The sequence below is a fragment of the Sander lucioperca genome, chromosome 18 (assembly GCF_008315115.2).
Source record: "Sander lucioperca isolate FBNREF2018 chromosome 18, SLUC_FBN_1.2, whole genome shotgun sequence".
Taxonomy (NCBI): Eukaryota; Metazoa; Chordata; class Actinopteri; order Perciformes; family Percidae; genus Sander; species Sander lucioperca.
Window position 1 is genome coordinate 20,028,392 of NC_050190.1, and position 20,131 is coordinate 20,048,522.

General features: G+C 42.5%; 1 protein-coding gene across 1 annotated transcript in view; it reads left to right on the plus strand.

Moving 5' to 3' along the window:
* The window catches only part of LOC116057596 (B2 bradykinin receptor-like), a 24,904-nt gene continuing 4,773 nt past the window's right edge, over positions 1-20,131 (plus strand). The window contains exon 1 of the mRNA XM_031310135.2: positions 1-69. Coding sequence (XP_031165995.1) covers positions 50-69 — 20 coding nt within the window. The 5' untranslated portion in view covers positions 1-49. The remainder of the gene's footprint in view (positions 70-20,131) is intronic.

Below are 20,131 nucleotides of genomic sequence, written 5' to 3' on the forward strand. Positions count from 1 at the left end.
AGCAGTGCAGTGTATCTGGACATTTTACATCTGGACTTCCTGAGGAAGAATGGATCTTTTGCCTACAAGGTACGCATAAGCTTTATTTTGATTGTATAGTACTTTTTTATGTTTTGCCATTATTCACTGTAGTTAGACTATTAACAAGGGCCATCAACAGCTTAACAATGTTTTGTGCTTCATAACATTGTCTGTGAATGGCAGTATACAGATAATTTATTAAAAAAAAGTACTCCCCTTTACAAAAAGTGATCTCAAACAGAAAAGGGTTAATCCTAGAAACCAAGTATATTTGTATTTTACATACATGTCAACATCTAGATTGCATTGCTCACTATATTTGTCTCAACACGTTTAGTGCAGGATGATGATGAGATTTAGCTCCAATGTTTAGTCAGTAAGATCCGTTAAACTGCTGTACTGGGTAACACTTTATAATAAGGTACACAAAAAAATAGGTAGTTAATGATTAGTTACTGTTTTTGAAAGAGTAACGAATGATTAGTTACTGTTTTTCAGAAGGGTGGTTACTGTTTTTCAGAAGGGTAGTTACTCTTTTTCAGAAGGGTAACGAATGATTAGTTACTGTTTTTCAGAAGGGTAACGAATTATTAGTTACTGTTTTTCAGAAGGGTAGTTACTGTTTTTCAGAAGGGTAACGAATTATTAGTTACTGTTTTTCAGAAGGGTAGTTACCCTTTTTCAGAAGGGTAGTTACTGTTTTTTTCAGAAAGAAAAGTTATTTCACACACAAAAAGGAAACACAACATTTCCATTTATACGTTTTTTCAAAAGGGTACACATTTAAAAAAAATTAAAAGAATTTTTTATTTAAAAAATGAAAAGATTGTAACATACTTTAGAATGTTAAACAAATGTATACATCTGTACACACACTGAAAAATATTGCAAAATACCTTAAAATTACATAATTTAAATGAAAACTGCTGTTTTCATACGGTTTTCTTTGGTAAATTCACAAGACTATTCAATCCATCTACAAGAACTCCCTGTTAAAGTACAGATTTCTGTATGTAAAACACACAAAAATCATGTCAAATTAACATAAAATTACCCTATTTGACAGCCCATTAATAGTATCTTAAAGTGCCCATATTATGAAAAAAACACTTTTTCTGGGATTTGGGGTGTTATGTTGTGTCTCTGGTGCTTCCACACACATACAAACTTTGAAAAAAATCCATCCATGCTGTTTAGAGTGAGATACAGTTTCTGAATGTGTCCTGCCTTCAGTCTCTGGGTGAGCTGTTCAAAATCGGCACGGCTTGTGACGTCACAAGCCGAAACGAGCAGGCTAACCGCAACCATTAGCTCGTAGCGTATGCATGCTAACGCTAGCATGCTAACGCTAGCATGCTACCGCTAGCATGCTACCTCGTTCTCAATAGCAAAGCACTGCTACAACACACACAAGTTCACCATAATCTACAAAAGAACTACTTACATGTGCGCCCTCATTTAGAAGTCTCCCAGCTAATCCTGCCTTGTAACTGACCGAAGTTGTAGAAACAGCCTCTTTTACTGTCTATGGAGCTAGCTAGCTGACATGATCTACGTCTGAGCTACTGCGCATGTGCAGTGCAATCAAAGATAGTACAGAAGAAGAAGAAAAGAGGTCTCACTCTGTAGCTAAAACAGAGACCAGCTGAAAAGAGGATCTGCAGCAGTGAGAGAGAGCGGTGCAGTACAACAAAAATATGGTGTTTTTTGAAAATTAAACCATGTAAACCTATTCTGGTACAACCTTAAAATACAATTATGAACCTGAAAATGAGCATAATATGGCTGCTTTAAAAGCTTTAGGCATTTATTTTACATGATTATCCAATCAATTTACAGTAAATTCCTGTTTAATACTGGTTTTCTACTGTACAAAAAACAATGTGATAACTTGCAGAACCATTATTTTATAGTCATTACTTTATATAAACATTATTTATCAGTAATTACAAGCAACTCTTCAATATGTCTACAGGCTTTTCCCCACCATGTATAATGGTTTACTTTATATAAACAATATTGTATAGTGTTAAAAAGCAACCATCTAATATACTGTATATACATACTTTAATCATTAATATATCAGGTTTACTTTATATAAACAATATTTTATAGTGATTAAAAGCAACTATTCAATATATCTACAAACTTCTACTGTACTGTATGTTTACTTTGTAAAAACATTTGACAATATTTACAATTAACTATCCAATATATGGATCAGAGACTCTTCAGAGGGTAAATATTGGTATAATGTAGGGTCCATTTTAGCTTATTCAATGCGGTCTCATACATACTGTGTGTTAGTGTTTTAATCGCTGCCAAACTTCATCCTGGCCAGTATCTCTTAATGCAAGTCTACTAAATTCTAGCCATAGAGTAGGACTTGTATTTAGCTTTGCAGTTATTTGAAGAGGGCTTAACAGAGTTAGTGAGACAGGTAGGACCAGCCATACCTGTTTAATGCATTGAATGAGGCTGACATGAACCCTCACTGCATGGCCTCAACAACTCCACAGCACAACCCAACAAGCAATTGTTCTCAATTATAGTTGGATCAATGTAATTATATTAGAAACTACACTACTGTAATACAAACAGTAATACAAACAGTAAAACAACTTGGCAGCATACAAGCTTAAAAAAAATGCTGAAGCTGTAGTGCACCAAATCACCACTGGGGCCTATGCAGACAAAGATGCTGTATTTAGATCTGTCTTTGTAAAAATAAACAAGTCCAAGTCTGTGATATGCTCATCACTATATAATCATGTTTTGGTCGAATTAGTTGACAAAAGAATCGTGCAGCCACAGTTCACATCACATAGGCCCACAACCCTATAGGCCTACATGATGAAGATACAGTAGCCCCAGGCAGCCTACAGCCTGGGTAAGCCTACATCTTCACCATCCTAATATTTTAGGGGGCATCTGATGTTCTTGCCTCATTTCACTTCCGTGGAGGCCATGGGCCTATTTCAGATTCATGGCCCAACATCTTTTTCCATTGACTGCTTACTTTGCTGATGTCTACGGTGATGTCTTATACTGTGTCCACTCTGGCTTTTGATGTTTGTTCTTGTCTATGTCATGCAAACAGCTCAGAGCATGAGCTTCTCTCTTATGTGGGGTAGAATGAATATTCATGCATGTCCAGTACCTCAAATGCCTCACCAAGACCTCTGTGATCTGACCATCCCTGCCTCTGAAATTACACTACAATTTCCATATACTTGCAATGGTTACACAGGCATTGATGCACATATGGCCTGGGCAATGTGTGTTTCATTTAGATGTAACATTAATACGGTTTCCGGGGACAGTCCCCGGTTTCGGTGACCTGTCCCCGGCTGAAGCTGTCCCCGGAAATGTCCCCGGTTTTCACTGTAACTGACAGACCCGAAATTGGAATGAAATAGTCGTGCACCCTACACGCACAGGCTCAAGACAGCCAGAGCAAGCACTGCTCAGAGCTCAGAGATGTTCTAGAATGCCCATTTTACAATGCTAAAATTACTGTTTATTTACATGGAGTCTGGTGGGTTTAGCGAATGCAATTTCGTGGACTTTTTATGTTTTAAAAAAAGGATCTTACTCTTTAACAGAAAGGTTGACCTCCTTAGAAATACTTTCCATTATGTTGTCAGACACTTGGAATATTAATCTGAAACTGTCAGTGGCAAAACAGGCACTTTTATGAACGTAAAAACAAGCTGTACAATTGACGTCCTATTAACTTACATTGTAGCTTGTTTCGCCGTTGCCGACTGCAGTGATCTTGTTTAATACTGGACCAATGTCAAAGGAAAATATTTCCTCAATAGTTAGGGCCCGAGGGCGCCGACAGCGGCGAAGGCCCTATTGAAACTGAAGGAATTATTATTCTTTTCCCGGCAAATGAATTGGCTTTTTGAGGGGCTTAACATATTCAAAAACTCACCAAATTTGGCGGTCGCATCAAGTCTGGTGAAAATTTACGTATTTTAAGGGTTTCGGGAATAGGCGCGCAAAAATGGCTCGCTAGCGCCCCCTACAAAGTTAAAAAAAATTGAGCCCCTGCAGTGCGTTTAACGTAGACTCACGGAACTTGGTACACATATGTATCATGTCAAGATGTACAAAAAACGTCATTGAAGCCATACCCTAAGCCCAACAGGAAGTCCGCCATTTTGATTTCAAAGTTCGAAATTAGTGCGATTTTGGCCATTTCCACGTCGTACTTTAACGAACTCCTCCTAGAGATTTCATCCGATCAACTTCAAATTCGGTCTGTGCCATCTTAAGACATTAAAGATGAAAAGCTGTTAAAAGAAAAACTTTTCGTCATAGGGCATGGCCGTGGCGGGGCGGCCATTTTGTGCGTTTCACCGCCGAAACAGGAAGTGGGTGTAACTCGAGTGTACATTGTCCAATTGGCTCGAAACGTTTCAGGATTCATAAGAGTCCAACCCTGAGGACAAATAAAGGCCGATATTTACTTAAAGTCATAGCGCCCCCTAGTGGCAACAGGAAGTAGGCCTAAAAGTCAAGGTGCTATACTTTAACAAACTCCTCCTAGAGATTTCATCCGATGTACTTCAAACTTGGTCTCTATCATCCCAACACCTTAAAGATGAAAAGTTATTAAAAGAAAAACTTTTCGTCTGACGGTGTGGGAGTGGCGTGGCGACCATTTTGAGTGTTGAGCGATGAACAAATAAATTGTTGTAACTTGAGTGTACGTTGTCGTATCTGCCCGAAAATTCTCAAGATTGACAAGGGTCCAGGCCTGAGGACACCTACAGGCCATTTTTGACTTTTGGTCATAGCGCCCCCCGCTGGCAACAGGAAATGCGCCTTATATGACAAACATCATCCGATTTACATGAAACTTAGAATGTGTGGTCTACATGTGATAATGAGCCGGCCCCTATAATATAACCACGCCCACTTACTCAGGCCACGCCCCCTTTCATAACATTTGTACCGTTTAAGGTAGAGTTTTGTGTGAGGTGTCATTGAACTCAGCAGAGAGTTCCTTCTTCATTGGTGATCGTTTGGCCCGCCCCCTATGCTTAAGCCACGCCCCCTTTCATAACATTTGAACCGTTTAAGGTAGGGTCTTGTGTGAGGTGTCACTGAACTCAGCAGAGAATTGCTTCTTCATTGGTGATGTTTGGCCCGCCCCCTATGCTTAAGCCACACCCCCTTTCATAACATTTGAACGATTTAAGGTTGACCATTGTGTGAGGTATCAATGAAATCAGCAGAGAGTTCCTTCTTCATTGGTGATGTTTGGCCCGCCCCCTATGCTTAAGCCACGCCCCCTTTCATAACATTTGAACCGATTAAGGTAGACCCTTGTGTGAGATATCATTGAACTCAGCAGAGACTTCCTTTTTAATTGGTGATGGGTTGACCCGGCCCCTATAATTTAGCCACGCCCCTTTTTATAACTGGTGACCCATTTAAGGAAGAGTCTTGTGTGAGGTGTCATTGAACTCAGCAGAGAGTTGCTTCTTCATTGGTGATGGTTTGGCCTGCCCCCTATGCTTAAGCCACGCCCCCTTTCATACCATTTGAACCGTTTAAGGTAGGGTCTTGTGTGAGGTGTCATTGAACTCAGCAGAGAGTTGCTTCTTCATTGGTGATGGTTTGGCCCGCCCCCTATGTTCAAGCCACGCCCCCTTTCATAAATGCTGACCCATCTAAGGTAGAGTCTTGTGTGAGGTATCAATGAACTCAGCAGAGAGTTACTTCTTCATTGGTGATGGTTTGGCCCGCCCCCTATGTTCAAGCCACGCCCCCTTTCATAAATGCTGACCCATCTAAGGTAGAGTCTTGTGTGAGGTATCATTGAACGCAGCAGGGAGTTCCCTTTTCATTGGTGATGATTTGCGGTGTCTGAGTGCCGCGCAAATGCACGGTCGCAAGGAGCGGCGACCGCCGGTGACCCCGACACGCGCAGAGGAGCGAGGGCCCGTCCATCGCTGCTTGCAGCTTTAATTTTAATTGTATCCGATACTCAATGAGCTGTTGCAGAAACAAGCCCAGCCTGAAGCAATAAAGCAAAAGCTGTCAGATAAATGTAGTGCAGTAAACATTACAACATTTCCCTCCTGAGGTGTAGTGGAGTACAAGTATGAAGTAGCAGCAGGGGCGATTCTAGGATCAGACCTTTAGGGGGGCTCAGCCCCTAATGAGAATGTGACATGGATATGGCGCATGCAAAAGTGTTAACCCCATTGCTGTGACAAATTGCAAGACAATTAACATTGAACTTACATGAAATGTTATCATATTTGCATTCTGCATAAATCTCTGCACACCCATTACTCTGTGAAATATCTCACAAACTCTTCACTCAACACATGCATCAGTACAACAAGCGGTCCCTGAGTAATCCGGTTTTGAAATTGCAACAAACTTTCTACATGGTCTACAACTTTATAATGTATTCTCATGTAAACTATTTATGTCAGCACAGATATGTTTTGTAAATTGCTTAGCCAGTGTATTCCACCATAATGGTTATTATACTGCCAGATTCCAGACAATCCCACTAACTTGACATTAATGCAAAAATATGAAGAAAAAAACTATTCCACCTGTGTGTGCATGGTTAAAATTCTGAAGTGCAAAATAGCTCAGGCTACAGCACAAATATTCCCATCCATAGATGTATGAATAATCAAGTCTAACCTCTGAATTTCTTTTCAAAGTGCACCAGATTGATGCATTTAAACATTAAAATACACAAAATTTTCTTACAGGGGAGCATGCCCATGGACCCCCCCTAGGGGAGCTTGTGAAAATGTCCCCGGATTTTGTCTCAGAAATCTGGTCACCTTACCATACGTGTAATGTCAGATGTTGCTTGATAGTGTCCTATACCTGTAAATTAATGTAACAATAAAGGAATCTTGAATTGACCCTTCGCTTAGCCACGCCCGAAAACCGCCACAGGCCAATCGTGGCTTAGCAACCGTAACTAGGCGCCGTAGGTCTGTCAAGCTTTCAAGCGAGGGAAACACCGTACGTCGAAGCGTTGTGCAAATCCGATACCCGGTATCCTAAAAGTTTGGACGGGGTGGTGGAATTTTTCCTTTCCCGAAACCTAAAACCCAAGGGGAGAAAGGCCGGGCGTGGATCAAGCAGTGTGGGCCCCATTCACAACTAGCTAAATGTCGACAGTATTAACAAAAACACATACGTTTGCTCCAACGTTTGTCGACGGAGAGGGGGATGGCAGCTGGGCAGACCGACGTGACACCGTCGACGCCCTGGAACCGCTGGAAGAGGGCGTCTTCGACGGGCACCCCGAATGACGATTCCCTCGCCGGCTTTCCCTCTTCCCCGCTGGGAGAACTGGAACACGAGACAGGGATCGATGCCTTTCCACTACGGCTCTCCCCGTCTCCAGAACGGCCAGGGGCACCACCTCGGCGGTCTTCCCCTCTGCCACAGGCGGCTCCACCCTCCACCACCAAAGCTCTTTTTCTGGACCTGCCGGACATCATAAAAAAGGCAGCGGACCAAATGTCAGATGTTGTATACCCATCAGATTTTTTCTATTTTTTGTAAAAGTTTAAAAAAGTTAAAATAAAATAAAAAAAATAAAAAAAAAAAGGCAGCGGACCAGAGAGGCATAGCGCTCCCGGCGGAGCTTCCAGCCCCCACTCGCGGCCTCCTGAGCGGTGACGTCTACTCTCAGGAACTGCCGTCCAAACGGGCTCCACTCTGCCCGCGCTTCACGGAGCTTCGGCCATTCGTGGAGGAGGCTCTCTCCCAGCCCGGGAAACTGAGGGCCCCAGTCTCTTGCTATGCCCCATTCACACGGGTTCATGGCGACACAGAGGCGGGCTTCCCTTCAGTCCCCCCCTGGAGCAGAGTCTGGCGTCGATCCTACTTCCGAAGGCTACTTTTTTTGGCCACTGGAAGCCGACCTCCCCCCATCCCCCCAGGATCAGGTTTGCGCCCAGGTTACTGACCGGTCTCACCAATGTGCGGCCCAGGGCTTGGCGGCGCAAAACAACCAGTGTTGGGAGTAACGCGTTACAAAAGTAACGCAATTACAGTTATGTATTCGCATAACTGTATGTTATGCCCTTTTTTCTGTAACGCAGTAATATAACGCATTACTAATTAAATTTCGGTAATATTATACTCGTTACAATCTCAGTAACGCGAGTTACAACGCATTTTAACGCAACATTTAGTGGTGCATTGGTTTTTTTAAGAATTCACCAACACCGCGACACATTTCTTCACAGGAAAAAAAAAAAAAAAGCCGTATTATTTTCCTTTCGCTGTATTCGATGGTTGAGATGACTGCAGAGACAAATACATTTGCGAGATGGATATTATTTTGAGGAGTTATTACGCTGCGTTGAAGTGAGCTGTCCTGTTTCTGTTCCCGTGGTCAGAACCAGAGACGGTACGGACAGCATGTATGTCCCAACAGGTGACGGTACGTCAGCGGCTGACAGATATAAACATGTCGGGAATTAATGTTGAGGCTTGCTACACGTAAATATCATTGCATTTTATCAGCCGTGGAGAGTAACTATGCCTGTAGTGGAATGGCTTCGAATGACGACCAAAAACGCTTGTCTTTTACTGTGACCATTTACTGTTCAATATGTTGCAGTTTGTGAACAACAAGAAAGTGAACAACTTCAGCCTGACAGACATGTTGCTTCTCAGTAAGCTAGCAAGAGTAGGCTACACAACAGACAACTTCCGTGTAGCTTACTTCAAAATAAAAGCACTTCCTGTGACGCTTCGCAGTAAAACTAAATTACTGTTAAATAAGGTTGTGTAGGCTACCTTTTCACAAATCAGCTGTAAATCAAGTACTGTAAATAATGTTAATAGTGAGTTTTAATCACACTATAATTGAACATTTCCTTTAGAGTGTTTTAACCTAAACATGAATTTCTTATTGAAGTGCTATAAACAAACATTTTACAACAATGCCATACTTTTGAGTATTTTCATTTTCTCCTACTTGCCTATTATATGTTTTACTTATCTATTTTGTATAGCTTTAGTTACTTTGCATATTTATATTAATTATACAAAATATGAATAATCTATGATGTATTAAAGTGGATAAAGACGAGACTTCATTGATCCGGTGGTGAAATTCACAAGCTAGCTGCCAAATCAAACTTCCCCTGTTATTTTGGTGAAAGTAACTCAAAAGTAATGCAAAAGTAGTGTAACGCATTACAATTCAGAGACAGTAATATTGTAATATAACTAATTACTCTCAAATGACAGTAACTAGTAATCTATAATGTATTACATTTTGGAAGTAACTTGCCCAACACTGAAAACAACATAGCCTTGCTAGCCTCCGCCGTCTTCGCCATGGCCACAAACCTGGAGGCTCTTCCTCCGGAGCTAGCAATGGAGATCGGCAAGGCTATGACCGCCATCCTCACCCTCACCACGGCGACCATGGTGGTGTTGTCGAGGATCCAGGCGTGGCAGACTGTGGCCCAGCAAAATATCTGGCTCCACATGTCACAGCTACCCACAGAGGTCAGACATGAGCTTCTGTACAGCCCCATAGCTCCTGATGGGCTATTTGGGCCTCGCTTACAGACGGCCACGTCCCACCTTCACCAGGCGACCGAGGAAGCTGGGCAGCTACAGTGGCTTGGCTCCTGGAAAGCGGCTCCCCATCAGCAGCGCCACCGCTCCACCAACCACCATAAGAGGAAACGCCCCACAGCCTCTGCTGCGGCTGCGCCCTCCCAGGCTTCAACCTCCACTCCTCCGCCTGCCTCCCCACAGCGGCAGCCGGCCCCTGACCGGCAGGTTTCACGGGGCCGAAGGACCATGAAGGCGGCTCCCACCTGGTCAAACCCGCCCCCGGAGCCACCCAGCAAACAGCGGCGACGGTGGCAATGACGGGGCACGGGGAACATCTGTCCCTCCACGGTTGGAAACTGGAAACACAACGGCCCTTTTAAGGGCCACTCCAGTCTTTCTAAAGAGCCGTTTCCCTTCAACCAAGCAGCCCTTGTTCACACTGAACATTACACTGATGTTATGACAGATGTTCCACACAAGCACACACCAGGTCACCGTTGCTCACAGAGCTCCACCGCTCTCTCACTATGCAGACAGCGGGAGCAAAACACCATCTATACTATGTATAAGGCCTTAAATGGTCAGTTCCCTACTCCAAGCATATACTCACACCCCCACTTTAGGTTACATAAATGCACAGATATATATCATGTCTTAACAGCAGAACTTCAGAACGACTTTGTGGAAGAATTCGGGTTGGTCGTTCTCCAAGCTCTCTGCAGGAGTTTGTAAATTGATGCTGAATCTCTGATTGTAATAAACCTTTTTATAATGAGAGCAGTGTCAAGAAGTTCCTTCTCCACACATCAACAACGCAGTGTTGCAACTAAATATACCACAGGGGAACCCCCGGACCTTGTCAGCTGGGGTTCCCCTGGGCAAGGTGACGTCATACGTGACAGTGTACACGGATGCGTCCCTCACTGGCTAGGGAGGAATGTGCGAATCACAGATGGTGGGAGGAGAATGGCCACCCCCCCCTCTCCCACACATAAACTGACTGGAGCTGTCCACAGTGCTGAAGGTTTTAAAGCACTTCGCCCCAGTGGTAGCAGGGAGACATGTTGTCGTACAGACAGACAATGTTACAGCAGCAGCGTTCATAAATCGCCAGGGCGGCGTACGTTCGGCCAGGCTATTGGAAATAGCCAGGAGCCTTCTGCTGTGGGCACACTGTCATCTGCTGTCCCTCAAGGCTGTTTACATCCCCGGGATACTAAACCGGGCGGCAGACCTAATGTCGAGGGAAGGGCCCTCTCACAACGAGTGGAAATTGAATCCCACTATCGTTCAGAATCTGTGGAGCAGGTTCGGGAAAGCGGAGGTGGATCTGTTCGCCTCACGAGAAAACGCAGTGCGCTCTGTGGTTTTCCTTGAGCGCACGGGACAATCCACCCCTCGGCATGGACGCTTTCTCCCACCACCCCTGGCCCAGAACCCTCCTATACGCTTTTCCCCCGGTCCCTCTGATCCCTCGTCTCCTGGAACGCATCCAGGAGGAGAATCTGTCGGTCATCCTGGTGGCACCGAAGCGCACCAGCGCATCGTGGTTCCCGACGCTGGTTCAGCTGCTGGCGGGTCCCCCCCCTGGCAATTGCCGTGGCGGAAGGACGCCCTGTCATAGCTGGACGGCGCGATATCCCACCCCCCGGTCATAACCCAGCGTCTGTGGGGTTAGCTGCTGCTTCTTTTCCTTATGAAGGTGCATGATACATTTGTTAAAAACAGTTTTCTCTTAATATTAAGACCCAAAGTGAGTCACAGTGTTCAACAAAAGGCAAGGTCATTGTGCAGTCTACTGCTCCCTCAAATCATTTTGCCTCTCCCCAATTTCTACAGGTCAAAGGGAACAAAGAGTTTGTCATGGCCTGAGGTAATATAAGGTGAATAAAGACAGGGAGGACACAGTATGAATAAAGCTTTACATTGGTGTGCTATATATTTTTTTTAATTTAGCAATAAATGCAATGTGTGAAAGACTGGGAAATGATGCTAGGGCTCAACAGTTCAACCAAGGCTTCTAGCATCAACGTGAACATTGATAATCTGGGGGTGAAGCGATGTAAGAACTTAAAATGGTTGAAAAAACAGAAATGTAAACAGAAATTGTCACTTTAGTATCTGTGCTTCAGATATCAAGAAAGTGTGCACAGATTCAAATAATTGAATGTTGCACAATCATTGGATGAATCATGCCGGGCAGAGACGATCTTGACCAATGATATTGTTTGACTTCATGGGGGGCTGTGCTAACGTCAAACTCATCTCGATGCAGAGACAGTGTGGATAATAATGTAACGCAGGAGTCAGGACTTTTCTACGATGATTCACATTCAGCTTTCACTTAAGGTAAAGTAATACTTTTCTTTTTATTTACATGCAGTTTCCTCACAAGATATCAACTGGACTGGAGTTAAGATAACACTTGCATACGTTTCACAATGTTAAAATGTCGGCAGGGATAACGTTAGCATTTGCCGTTTATGTGCCTTATCAAAGTGTGTCTGGCATTAGCTAGCTAACGTTACATTAAAGGAGAATTCCGGCCAATTTTTACGTTAATCTTGATCGCTATAGCTACGCGAGTACTTTCGATAGAAAAAACCCCGAACCGAATCAGTGCAGGTAACACGGAGAAGCTGCAGCTACGTACTACAAGTGTCCCCTGAGCTAAAACGGCAGTGGTCGGGGCAAGTTTTAGAGTGCCTTTGTGCCTCTTAACGGACACAAAATGCAATTAATATGTCTGTGCCACATGAACAGGGCCCTTACGTGTCAACAAGATGCGTTTTCAACTCAGACAGTGTTTAAATTCACCGACCCTGGTCCCTGTCTCGATCCTGCCGGTAGCTAGCTTGCCCTGCTAGCTGATAGCCATTAGCCGTTAGCTGCTAGCTGTCGTCCAGTGAGTGTATTCAGACAGGCTTCTGTGATAATCATCCCAATAACAATCCACGGAGCGGCGGTGGTGTGGCTATGTCCTCCAGAGGACAGGTCATGTCACGTCTTAAAGTTTATTCCCCCCTAAAATAAACAGTAGTGCGGTAGTAGCTGTTAGCTGCTAGCTGCCCTCCGGTGAGTGTGTACAGCCAGATAGCCGTTAGCCGTTAGTTGCTAGCTGCCGTCCGGTGAGTGTATTCAACCAGGCTTTTGTGATAATCATCCCAATAATAATCCACGGAGTGGCGGTGGTGTGGCTATGTCCTCCAGTTACTGAAGGCTAGCTTTAGCTTGCGCTTGTAGCAGCAAGTTCATCTGCCTGTTTCCCCTCTGTCTGTCTCGTTCTTTCCAACTCTTGTGAGGCTAGTTCTTCGTCTGTATACTCGGGTTTGAATAAATAAGGACGACCATCAAACTCAAAAGGCTCTTCCGTGTGTTGTATATCTGCTATATTCTCCATAGTTACGTTACTCCAAGCTTCTTCCCTTATAAACAACTCCGCTCTTCACTCTTCACACACTACGCTCCAATCTGCACACTACGGTTTACCTTTTCCTGCTACAACTGAATTCCCAGGAGACATAACCACTACAGTGCTCAATTACCTATTTTGAGGGGAAATAATCTAAACCTTTCGCTGCGAAGGCATGATCTGTCCTATGCAGGACATCCACCAGACCACCGGGCACTCTGTGGATTTTTATTGGGATGATTATCACAGAAGCCTGGCTGAATACACTCACCGGACGGCAGCTAGCAGCTAACGGCTATCTGGCTGTACACACTCACTGGAGGGCAGCTAGCAGCTAACTGCTACTACCGCACTACTGTTTTTTTAGGGGGGAATACACTTCAAGAAGTGACATGACCTGTCCTCTGGAGGACATAGCCACACCACCGCCGCTCCATGGATTGTTATTGGGATGATTATCACAGAAGCCTGTCTGAATACACTCACCGGACGGCAGCTAACGGCTATCAGCTAGAAGGGCAAGCTAGCTACCGGCAGGATCGAGACAGGGACCAGGGTAGGTGAATTTAAACACTGTCTGAGCTGAAAACGCATCTTGTTGACACTTAAGGGCCCTGTTCATGTGGCACAGACATATTAATTGCATTTTGTGTCTGTCAAGAGGCACAAAGGCACTCTAAAACTTGCCCCGACCACTGCTGTTTTAGCTCAGGGGACGCTTGTAGTACATAGCTGCAGCGTCTCCGTGTTACCTGCACTGATTCGGGTCATGGTTTTTTCTATCGAAAGTACTCGCGTAGCTATAACGATCAAGATTAACGTAAAAATTGGCCGGAATTCTCCTTTAAGACTGTCCTTAGCGTAATGTTAGCCTTGAATGTGAACCATGCACCAATCGTAATGTTAGCTAGCTAGCTAGCTAGCTAAATATATATATATATATATATATATATATATATATATATATATATATATATATATATATATATATATATATATATAACGGTTAACTACATTATATTGGTCCGTTGACTAACGCTGACGTTAATTTAGTAACATCAACGTTCCATGTTTACTATGTTTACATGTTTCTATTTCCTCGTGCAAACACGGACCTGACAAAGACAGGTGGCAGTTAGCTTAGTAACGTTAACTTGCTAAGTAACGTAATGTTAGTAGTAGACAGTTTAGCAGGTTAGCTTGATTAGCTGGGTACTAATACTAGTAATTAAAGAAACGTTATAACGCTCCGTTGCTCCTAACGCTAGGTAGTTACCGTTACTGTTAACTAACCGGTAACCCGCTGTTTAACGTTACTACCTAGCTAGGTTATGCCTCAAGTTTACATAAGCTATCTCAGCTGACTAACTTTAAGTCGGTTCTACTTTATGAACAGTGAACCACACGTTGTAATTGACCCTTCGCTAAGCCACACCCGAAAACCGCCACAGGCCAATCGTGGCTTAGCAACCGTAACTAGGCGCGTGAGGTCTGTCAAGCTTTCGAGCGAGGGAAACACCGTACGCCGAAGCGTTGTGCAAATCCGATACCCGGTATCCTAAAAGTTTGGAGGGGTGGTGGAGTTTCCCTTCCCGAAACCTAAAACCCAATGGGAGAAAGGCCGGGCGTGGATCAAGCAGTGTAGGAGGCCCCATTCACAACTAGCTAAATGTCGACAGTATTAACAAAAACACATACGTTTGCTCCAAGGCAAAAACACGCTAAGCTAGCTAGCTAGCTAACTCAGCACAGCATTGCTTGGAAATAATGACGGTTCTTTGTTCATAATGCATATATTTGGACCATTCAAGGACCATTCCGGCGCAAAACAAACCTAGGGGTTATATGTACCCACTCTGTCGCTCTATGGGACATGTTTTCATGCTAATCGAATGTGTTTGGAGCTTGAAACAAGCTAGCGTGGACCGCTGATTAGCTTACAACGCTAGCTAGTATTCGGGCCACAGGGAAAGTAAAAACAAATCTCTATTTATACCACTAAAAAGGCTCAAAATATCACCACACTTCAACGGTAGCATAACGAGGTTCCCTAAATGTTAACCGAAGCATTGAGAACTTTGTAAGTGTACAGACAGTTTGTTAAAAAGATAGATTATAAAGACAGTTGCGTTCTCGTATACAGGCGGCCACCGTCTTTGGAACTACTGTCTTTCTAAACTATCTTTTTAACAAACTGTCTGTACACTTACAAAGTTCTCAATGCTTCAGTTAACATTTAGGGACCCTCGCTATGATACCGTTGAAGTGTGGTGATATTTTGAGCCTTTTTAGTAGTATAAATAGCGATTTGTTTTTACTTTCCCTGTGCTACGAATACTAGCGTTGTAAGCTAATCAGCGATCCACGCTAGCTTGTTCCAAGCTCCAAACACATTTGATTAGCATGAAAACATGTCCCAGAGAGCGATCGAGTGGGTACACATCTGTTATTAACCCGTCCTTAAGATGATTAAAGGCAAGACGGAGGCTCACTGACATACTTTCAAATATATTTCAGCATTTTGTTAATCGATAAAAATATAAGCAGGAGAATGTTATCATTGCAAAGTGTTCAAGCTAATGTCTTGTGTTTATTCCACAAGATTTATGGATAAGCTGTTTGATTTATAATTATTACATTATTTTCAAATGTCACTTACATGAACATAGCTGTTCCTCAATTTGTGTGTTTCCCATTTGAATGGTCAGCGTATGAAGCGGCTCACATTATTGCATGACCTATAGGCTTTAGCTTAAATTTTGATGAAATTATTCTCTAATCGGTTGCATATTATGTCGTGGATATATCCCTCGAATGCATACTGCAGTCCCTTTTGTCTTGCTCGCTCAGATATTTCACCTGTTCGCCAAAAATTACTAATTATCTCCTTGGGAATGTCTGACACCGGTGCAGACATACTGTAATGGACGTGCCAGGCACGAAAGCTTGACAGGTGTAGCAACAGTAACTAAGGAGGGCGTGGCTTAGCGAAGGGTCAATTTACATTTGAGATTTACAAGTGTAACAAGTTACAACATGACATTAAACGGAGCGTCTGCTTTGTGGACCACATCTTAATTTGAACTCATGATTCAGTGTGTCCAACTTAACATTACCATTCTGTCTTTCCAGAGAGAATATTTCCATTCTAGCTTTCCACATAAAAATAAATGGACAGGGAATTGAACAAATTCAGAAATAAGATATAGGCTGGCTACTTGCTCTATTTATAAGTGTTTCTCCCTCCAGACAATTGCACTCAGTCTGTAATTAATTATGTATTTTTTAAGTTTAATTTTTGCTGTAAATCTAAATAAATAAATACCTGGTGGTCAATGCTGGCAAGCCTCTACAAATAAATCTGTGTATAGTACTGTTACAGTAATTTCCAAATCTCACCCTAATTCTTTATCCCTGTTTAGGCAAGATGGAACAAAGGAAGATACCAAGATAAGAAGATCAAGGAGATAAAGACAATTATAAGTAAAGAGATGTTCACCATACAGTATCACACGTTATCAGCTGTACCTTACCACATCTTTCTCACCCATGTTATCGCTCTCATTCGGTGTTCAGTTTGACAAGGATCAACAGACCAGACAGCTCTCCCACAGCTAGCCTGAGAACCTGCTTTACGGTCTGAATAGCCTGGGTGAAGTTGAAGACTCGTGCATCAGATGGCTGAGAAAAGGATAGCCCAGAGCAAAAGGGAGCCCAGCAGAGGCTAAGAAGGAGGCAGCAAGGAGTTCACAAACCCACATACAGCTGACATCTGGGGTCCATTTCAGAAAGCAGGTTTAGTGAAAACTGTTTGTTAACCCTGAGATGAGGGTAACTGTGTTTTCCGTTTCAGAAAGAGAGGTAACTTAACCTTGGACTCTGTGAACCTAACCTGGTCGGGAGCAGGTTTTCTTCTTTCAGTCTCCTCCCTCTGACACAGCGCTCTTTCATTTCATCATTCATAATTGCAGTCTGTATCAGGTGCATTTTAGCGCAGTTTGTTATTTGCATGAATGAAAAAACAGGGTTGGTTTATTAACCATATTAGGCAGACTATAAAACGTTGTTTTTTTTCTCAAAACATGTAATGTCCTTTTGTCGACGATCCCGTTGATGAAGAAGCTGTATTACTTCTCAGGGTGTTAAACATACGTCGGGAGATGATATTGAGGCCCCGACGCATTTTAATTTCCAGATAACTACCTATTTGAGCGGTGCCGTTTTTCTTCCCAGTCTAGTCATGTAGCCTACATAACCTTATCCGTGCTCATTTCACTAACGTCACCCATCGTGGACGTGCTCTACATCCCAGTAGATTATTTGTGTCACATTACATTTTTTTGCAAACGGCAGTTTTCTTTACAACATTGGTGATGTGGAGCATATTAGTAAAACCACTGTATAGCAAAGCACTGTCAGAAGAGTGTGACTCGCTCTGAAACGTTTTTTAAACATTTTTGTAGTGTTCCCTGGACACAAACCAGTAAGAGACATTAAAAAGGAGTTCCACAGTATTGCAGGTGAATGATGTAAACTCTTTGAAATAAAAGATTATGAATTATAATTCTGTTAATGATAGTGCTGCAGCCTCAGAATGGGATTAGTAGGTCTAGGACTTTTATAGATTATAGGTTCAATACCATTTCATGAGTAATATTATACTTATGATTAAATATGATATACATTATATTGGAATGCATTTACTCTAGCAGCAATTTTTCTCCCACGCAAATTCTCTCTTTTACAGCAGCCGCTGTGTTGCTTTTTTAACTAAATACATGTTCAAACTCGCTGTATGTGCAGTATTTCCGCCCACCAGTTTGTTTGTGGTTGTTACCATGGTGAATCGTAGTATCATGGCTCCATTCATGCTGCCTGAAACCGAAAACTCAGTTTTCCATCTCAGGGTAAAGCAACTCAGATATCAGGGTTAGACTCAGTGTTTGTTAAACCTCCTTCCTGAAACGGGCCCCTGCAGTGTTAACGGTTGCTTTACCTGGTCTGTGCTTGTAAACAAAAACAAACCGGACGTGGATTTGTAACATTGTTACACCCCTTTTTGTTGGTACAGCCTTACTTGAGTCTAAACACAGTGACTTGGGACTTGTTCAAGACAGTGAAGGTTAAGACTTGTGACTTGTACATGTGTGACTTAAGACCGTTACACACTGGGGGCGTGACGAATAAGCGACGCCAATATGCAAAATAATCGCCTGTGAATATTTCACATCAAAACTGCAGGATGCAAATTCGCAACAGTTTTCAATAAAAGTTTTGGATATTCGCGCCAGCTCATCTAACATGTTGGTAGGACAGATGCTGAAGAGAGCGAGAAAGTGACGGAAGATGTGGTGTGGGCGGACGAGAAAGAGAGAGCAGTCGGAGCAGAGGAGAGTTAACGTTTAGTGGTGAAGATATAAAGTGATTGTACAGCAGCTAGATTCTGCAGTTTGAGAACAAATAAATGCTGCAGCTCCTCAAAAGTACCAAAAGCTGTCCTGTCTGGTTTCCAGGCTGCTGAGTGGAGGGACGGGGGTTAGCTCCAGATACGTCCCAGGAAAAGCTGTAACACTAAGCTACTATAAGCTATTTATTGACTTTCCTCCAACTCTAATGGAGTATACAGTTAATACTCAATTGAATTCCCTCTGAAAAACAGTGTAGCATATGTCTAGGGCTTATTGTGAAAGGTAAAAACGGAAAGAATGTTTCTGGCATACGCTGCCTTTGTAAAGGTTGAAAGGAGTAATAAAGTTTGCTTGACAGTCTGTAGTTCGGACAGCAGCCTCTGTGTTGTTGTTTGGTGATCCTCATAAGTAAACACTACTTGTGACAAAAACAACAGTTCGAAAAAATATATTGACATGCGAAATAATCGTACTAATTACTAAGCTGCTTCATAGACAATGAATGTGAAACTAATTTTGTAGAATAAAAAAAAACCCAAATGAGGTTTATTCTATGTTAGCGTTTCATTTCTGAAACAGAAACTCTACCCGTTACCTCCTAACATCCCCCTGGGTGTTCTCAGTGTCATCTTTAAAATCTTTCTCAATTCATTGTTTTTGGAAAAGCTCCAGACATATCAGATGACATCACAAATGAGTTTTTAGATTTTGGAGAGAGTTGTTCATGTTCACTGACATTTTTAACACACATGTATGAATTCCCAAATTGCCCATAGTTCCCCTTTTGCTATAATACAATGTACCAGACAGTTTTTGCTCCCATAAGTTTATTCATATGTGAACTTTAAGGATAGCACTGTTTAAATAGTGCATTTCTTTGTAAAGCATGCAGTAAATGGTCATTTTATAATACTTTCTGGTTATGATACATCTTAAAATCTCATACATCTCAATTAGGGATCTGCAGTGAATGGATTGGACAATGCTGTAAAATGTCAGCAGAAAAATGTATATATTTATTGCGTGTAAAAGTAGTTGATGCAAATGCACTTTTACATAGCCCTTTTGGTTTTTGTACATTCAAAACCCCATTTACTAATGAGGAAGTTGTGAACATATATTGGATAGTAATAGTAATTACTGTCAAATAATGTTTATGAAGTAAATCCCATGCACTTATAAGAAAAGTCTGTAGATATATTGGTGTTGCTTGTTATTACTGTCAAATGAAGTTTATATAAAATAAACATGTATGTACATATAATGGAGAGTTGCTTGTTATGCCTTCACATCCTGTGAAAACATGAATATACAACTTCACGCACTTTTAGTGTTGGCAAACAGACAGCATTCCAGAAACTTGTGAATGATGAATCAACCATCCAGTCCTGTGCAAACGTGTTTCTGCTCCCACATCAAGCAAGGAATGTAATAGAGGACCATGGGACCACGGCAATGGCAGTGTTGTTTGGTGGAAAGAGTACCAATTCACTTGCCTCTTTGCCCTACAACATTTTTAGCAAGAAAATCGTTACCGCCAAATTATTAACCAAAATAATTTGTTAACCCATAACGTCTGCCTCCAATTGAGTCCTCAACTAAATACCACTGACAAAGAGTTTACTTCCAGATCATGGTGTTGATTGGAAAGGAAGGTGACATGAACACAGTGGATTGGGGATGGAAACCGGTGGACAATCGGTTCCTG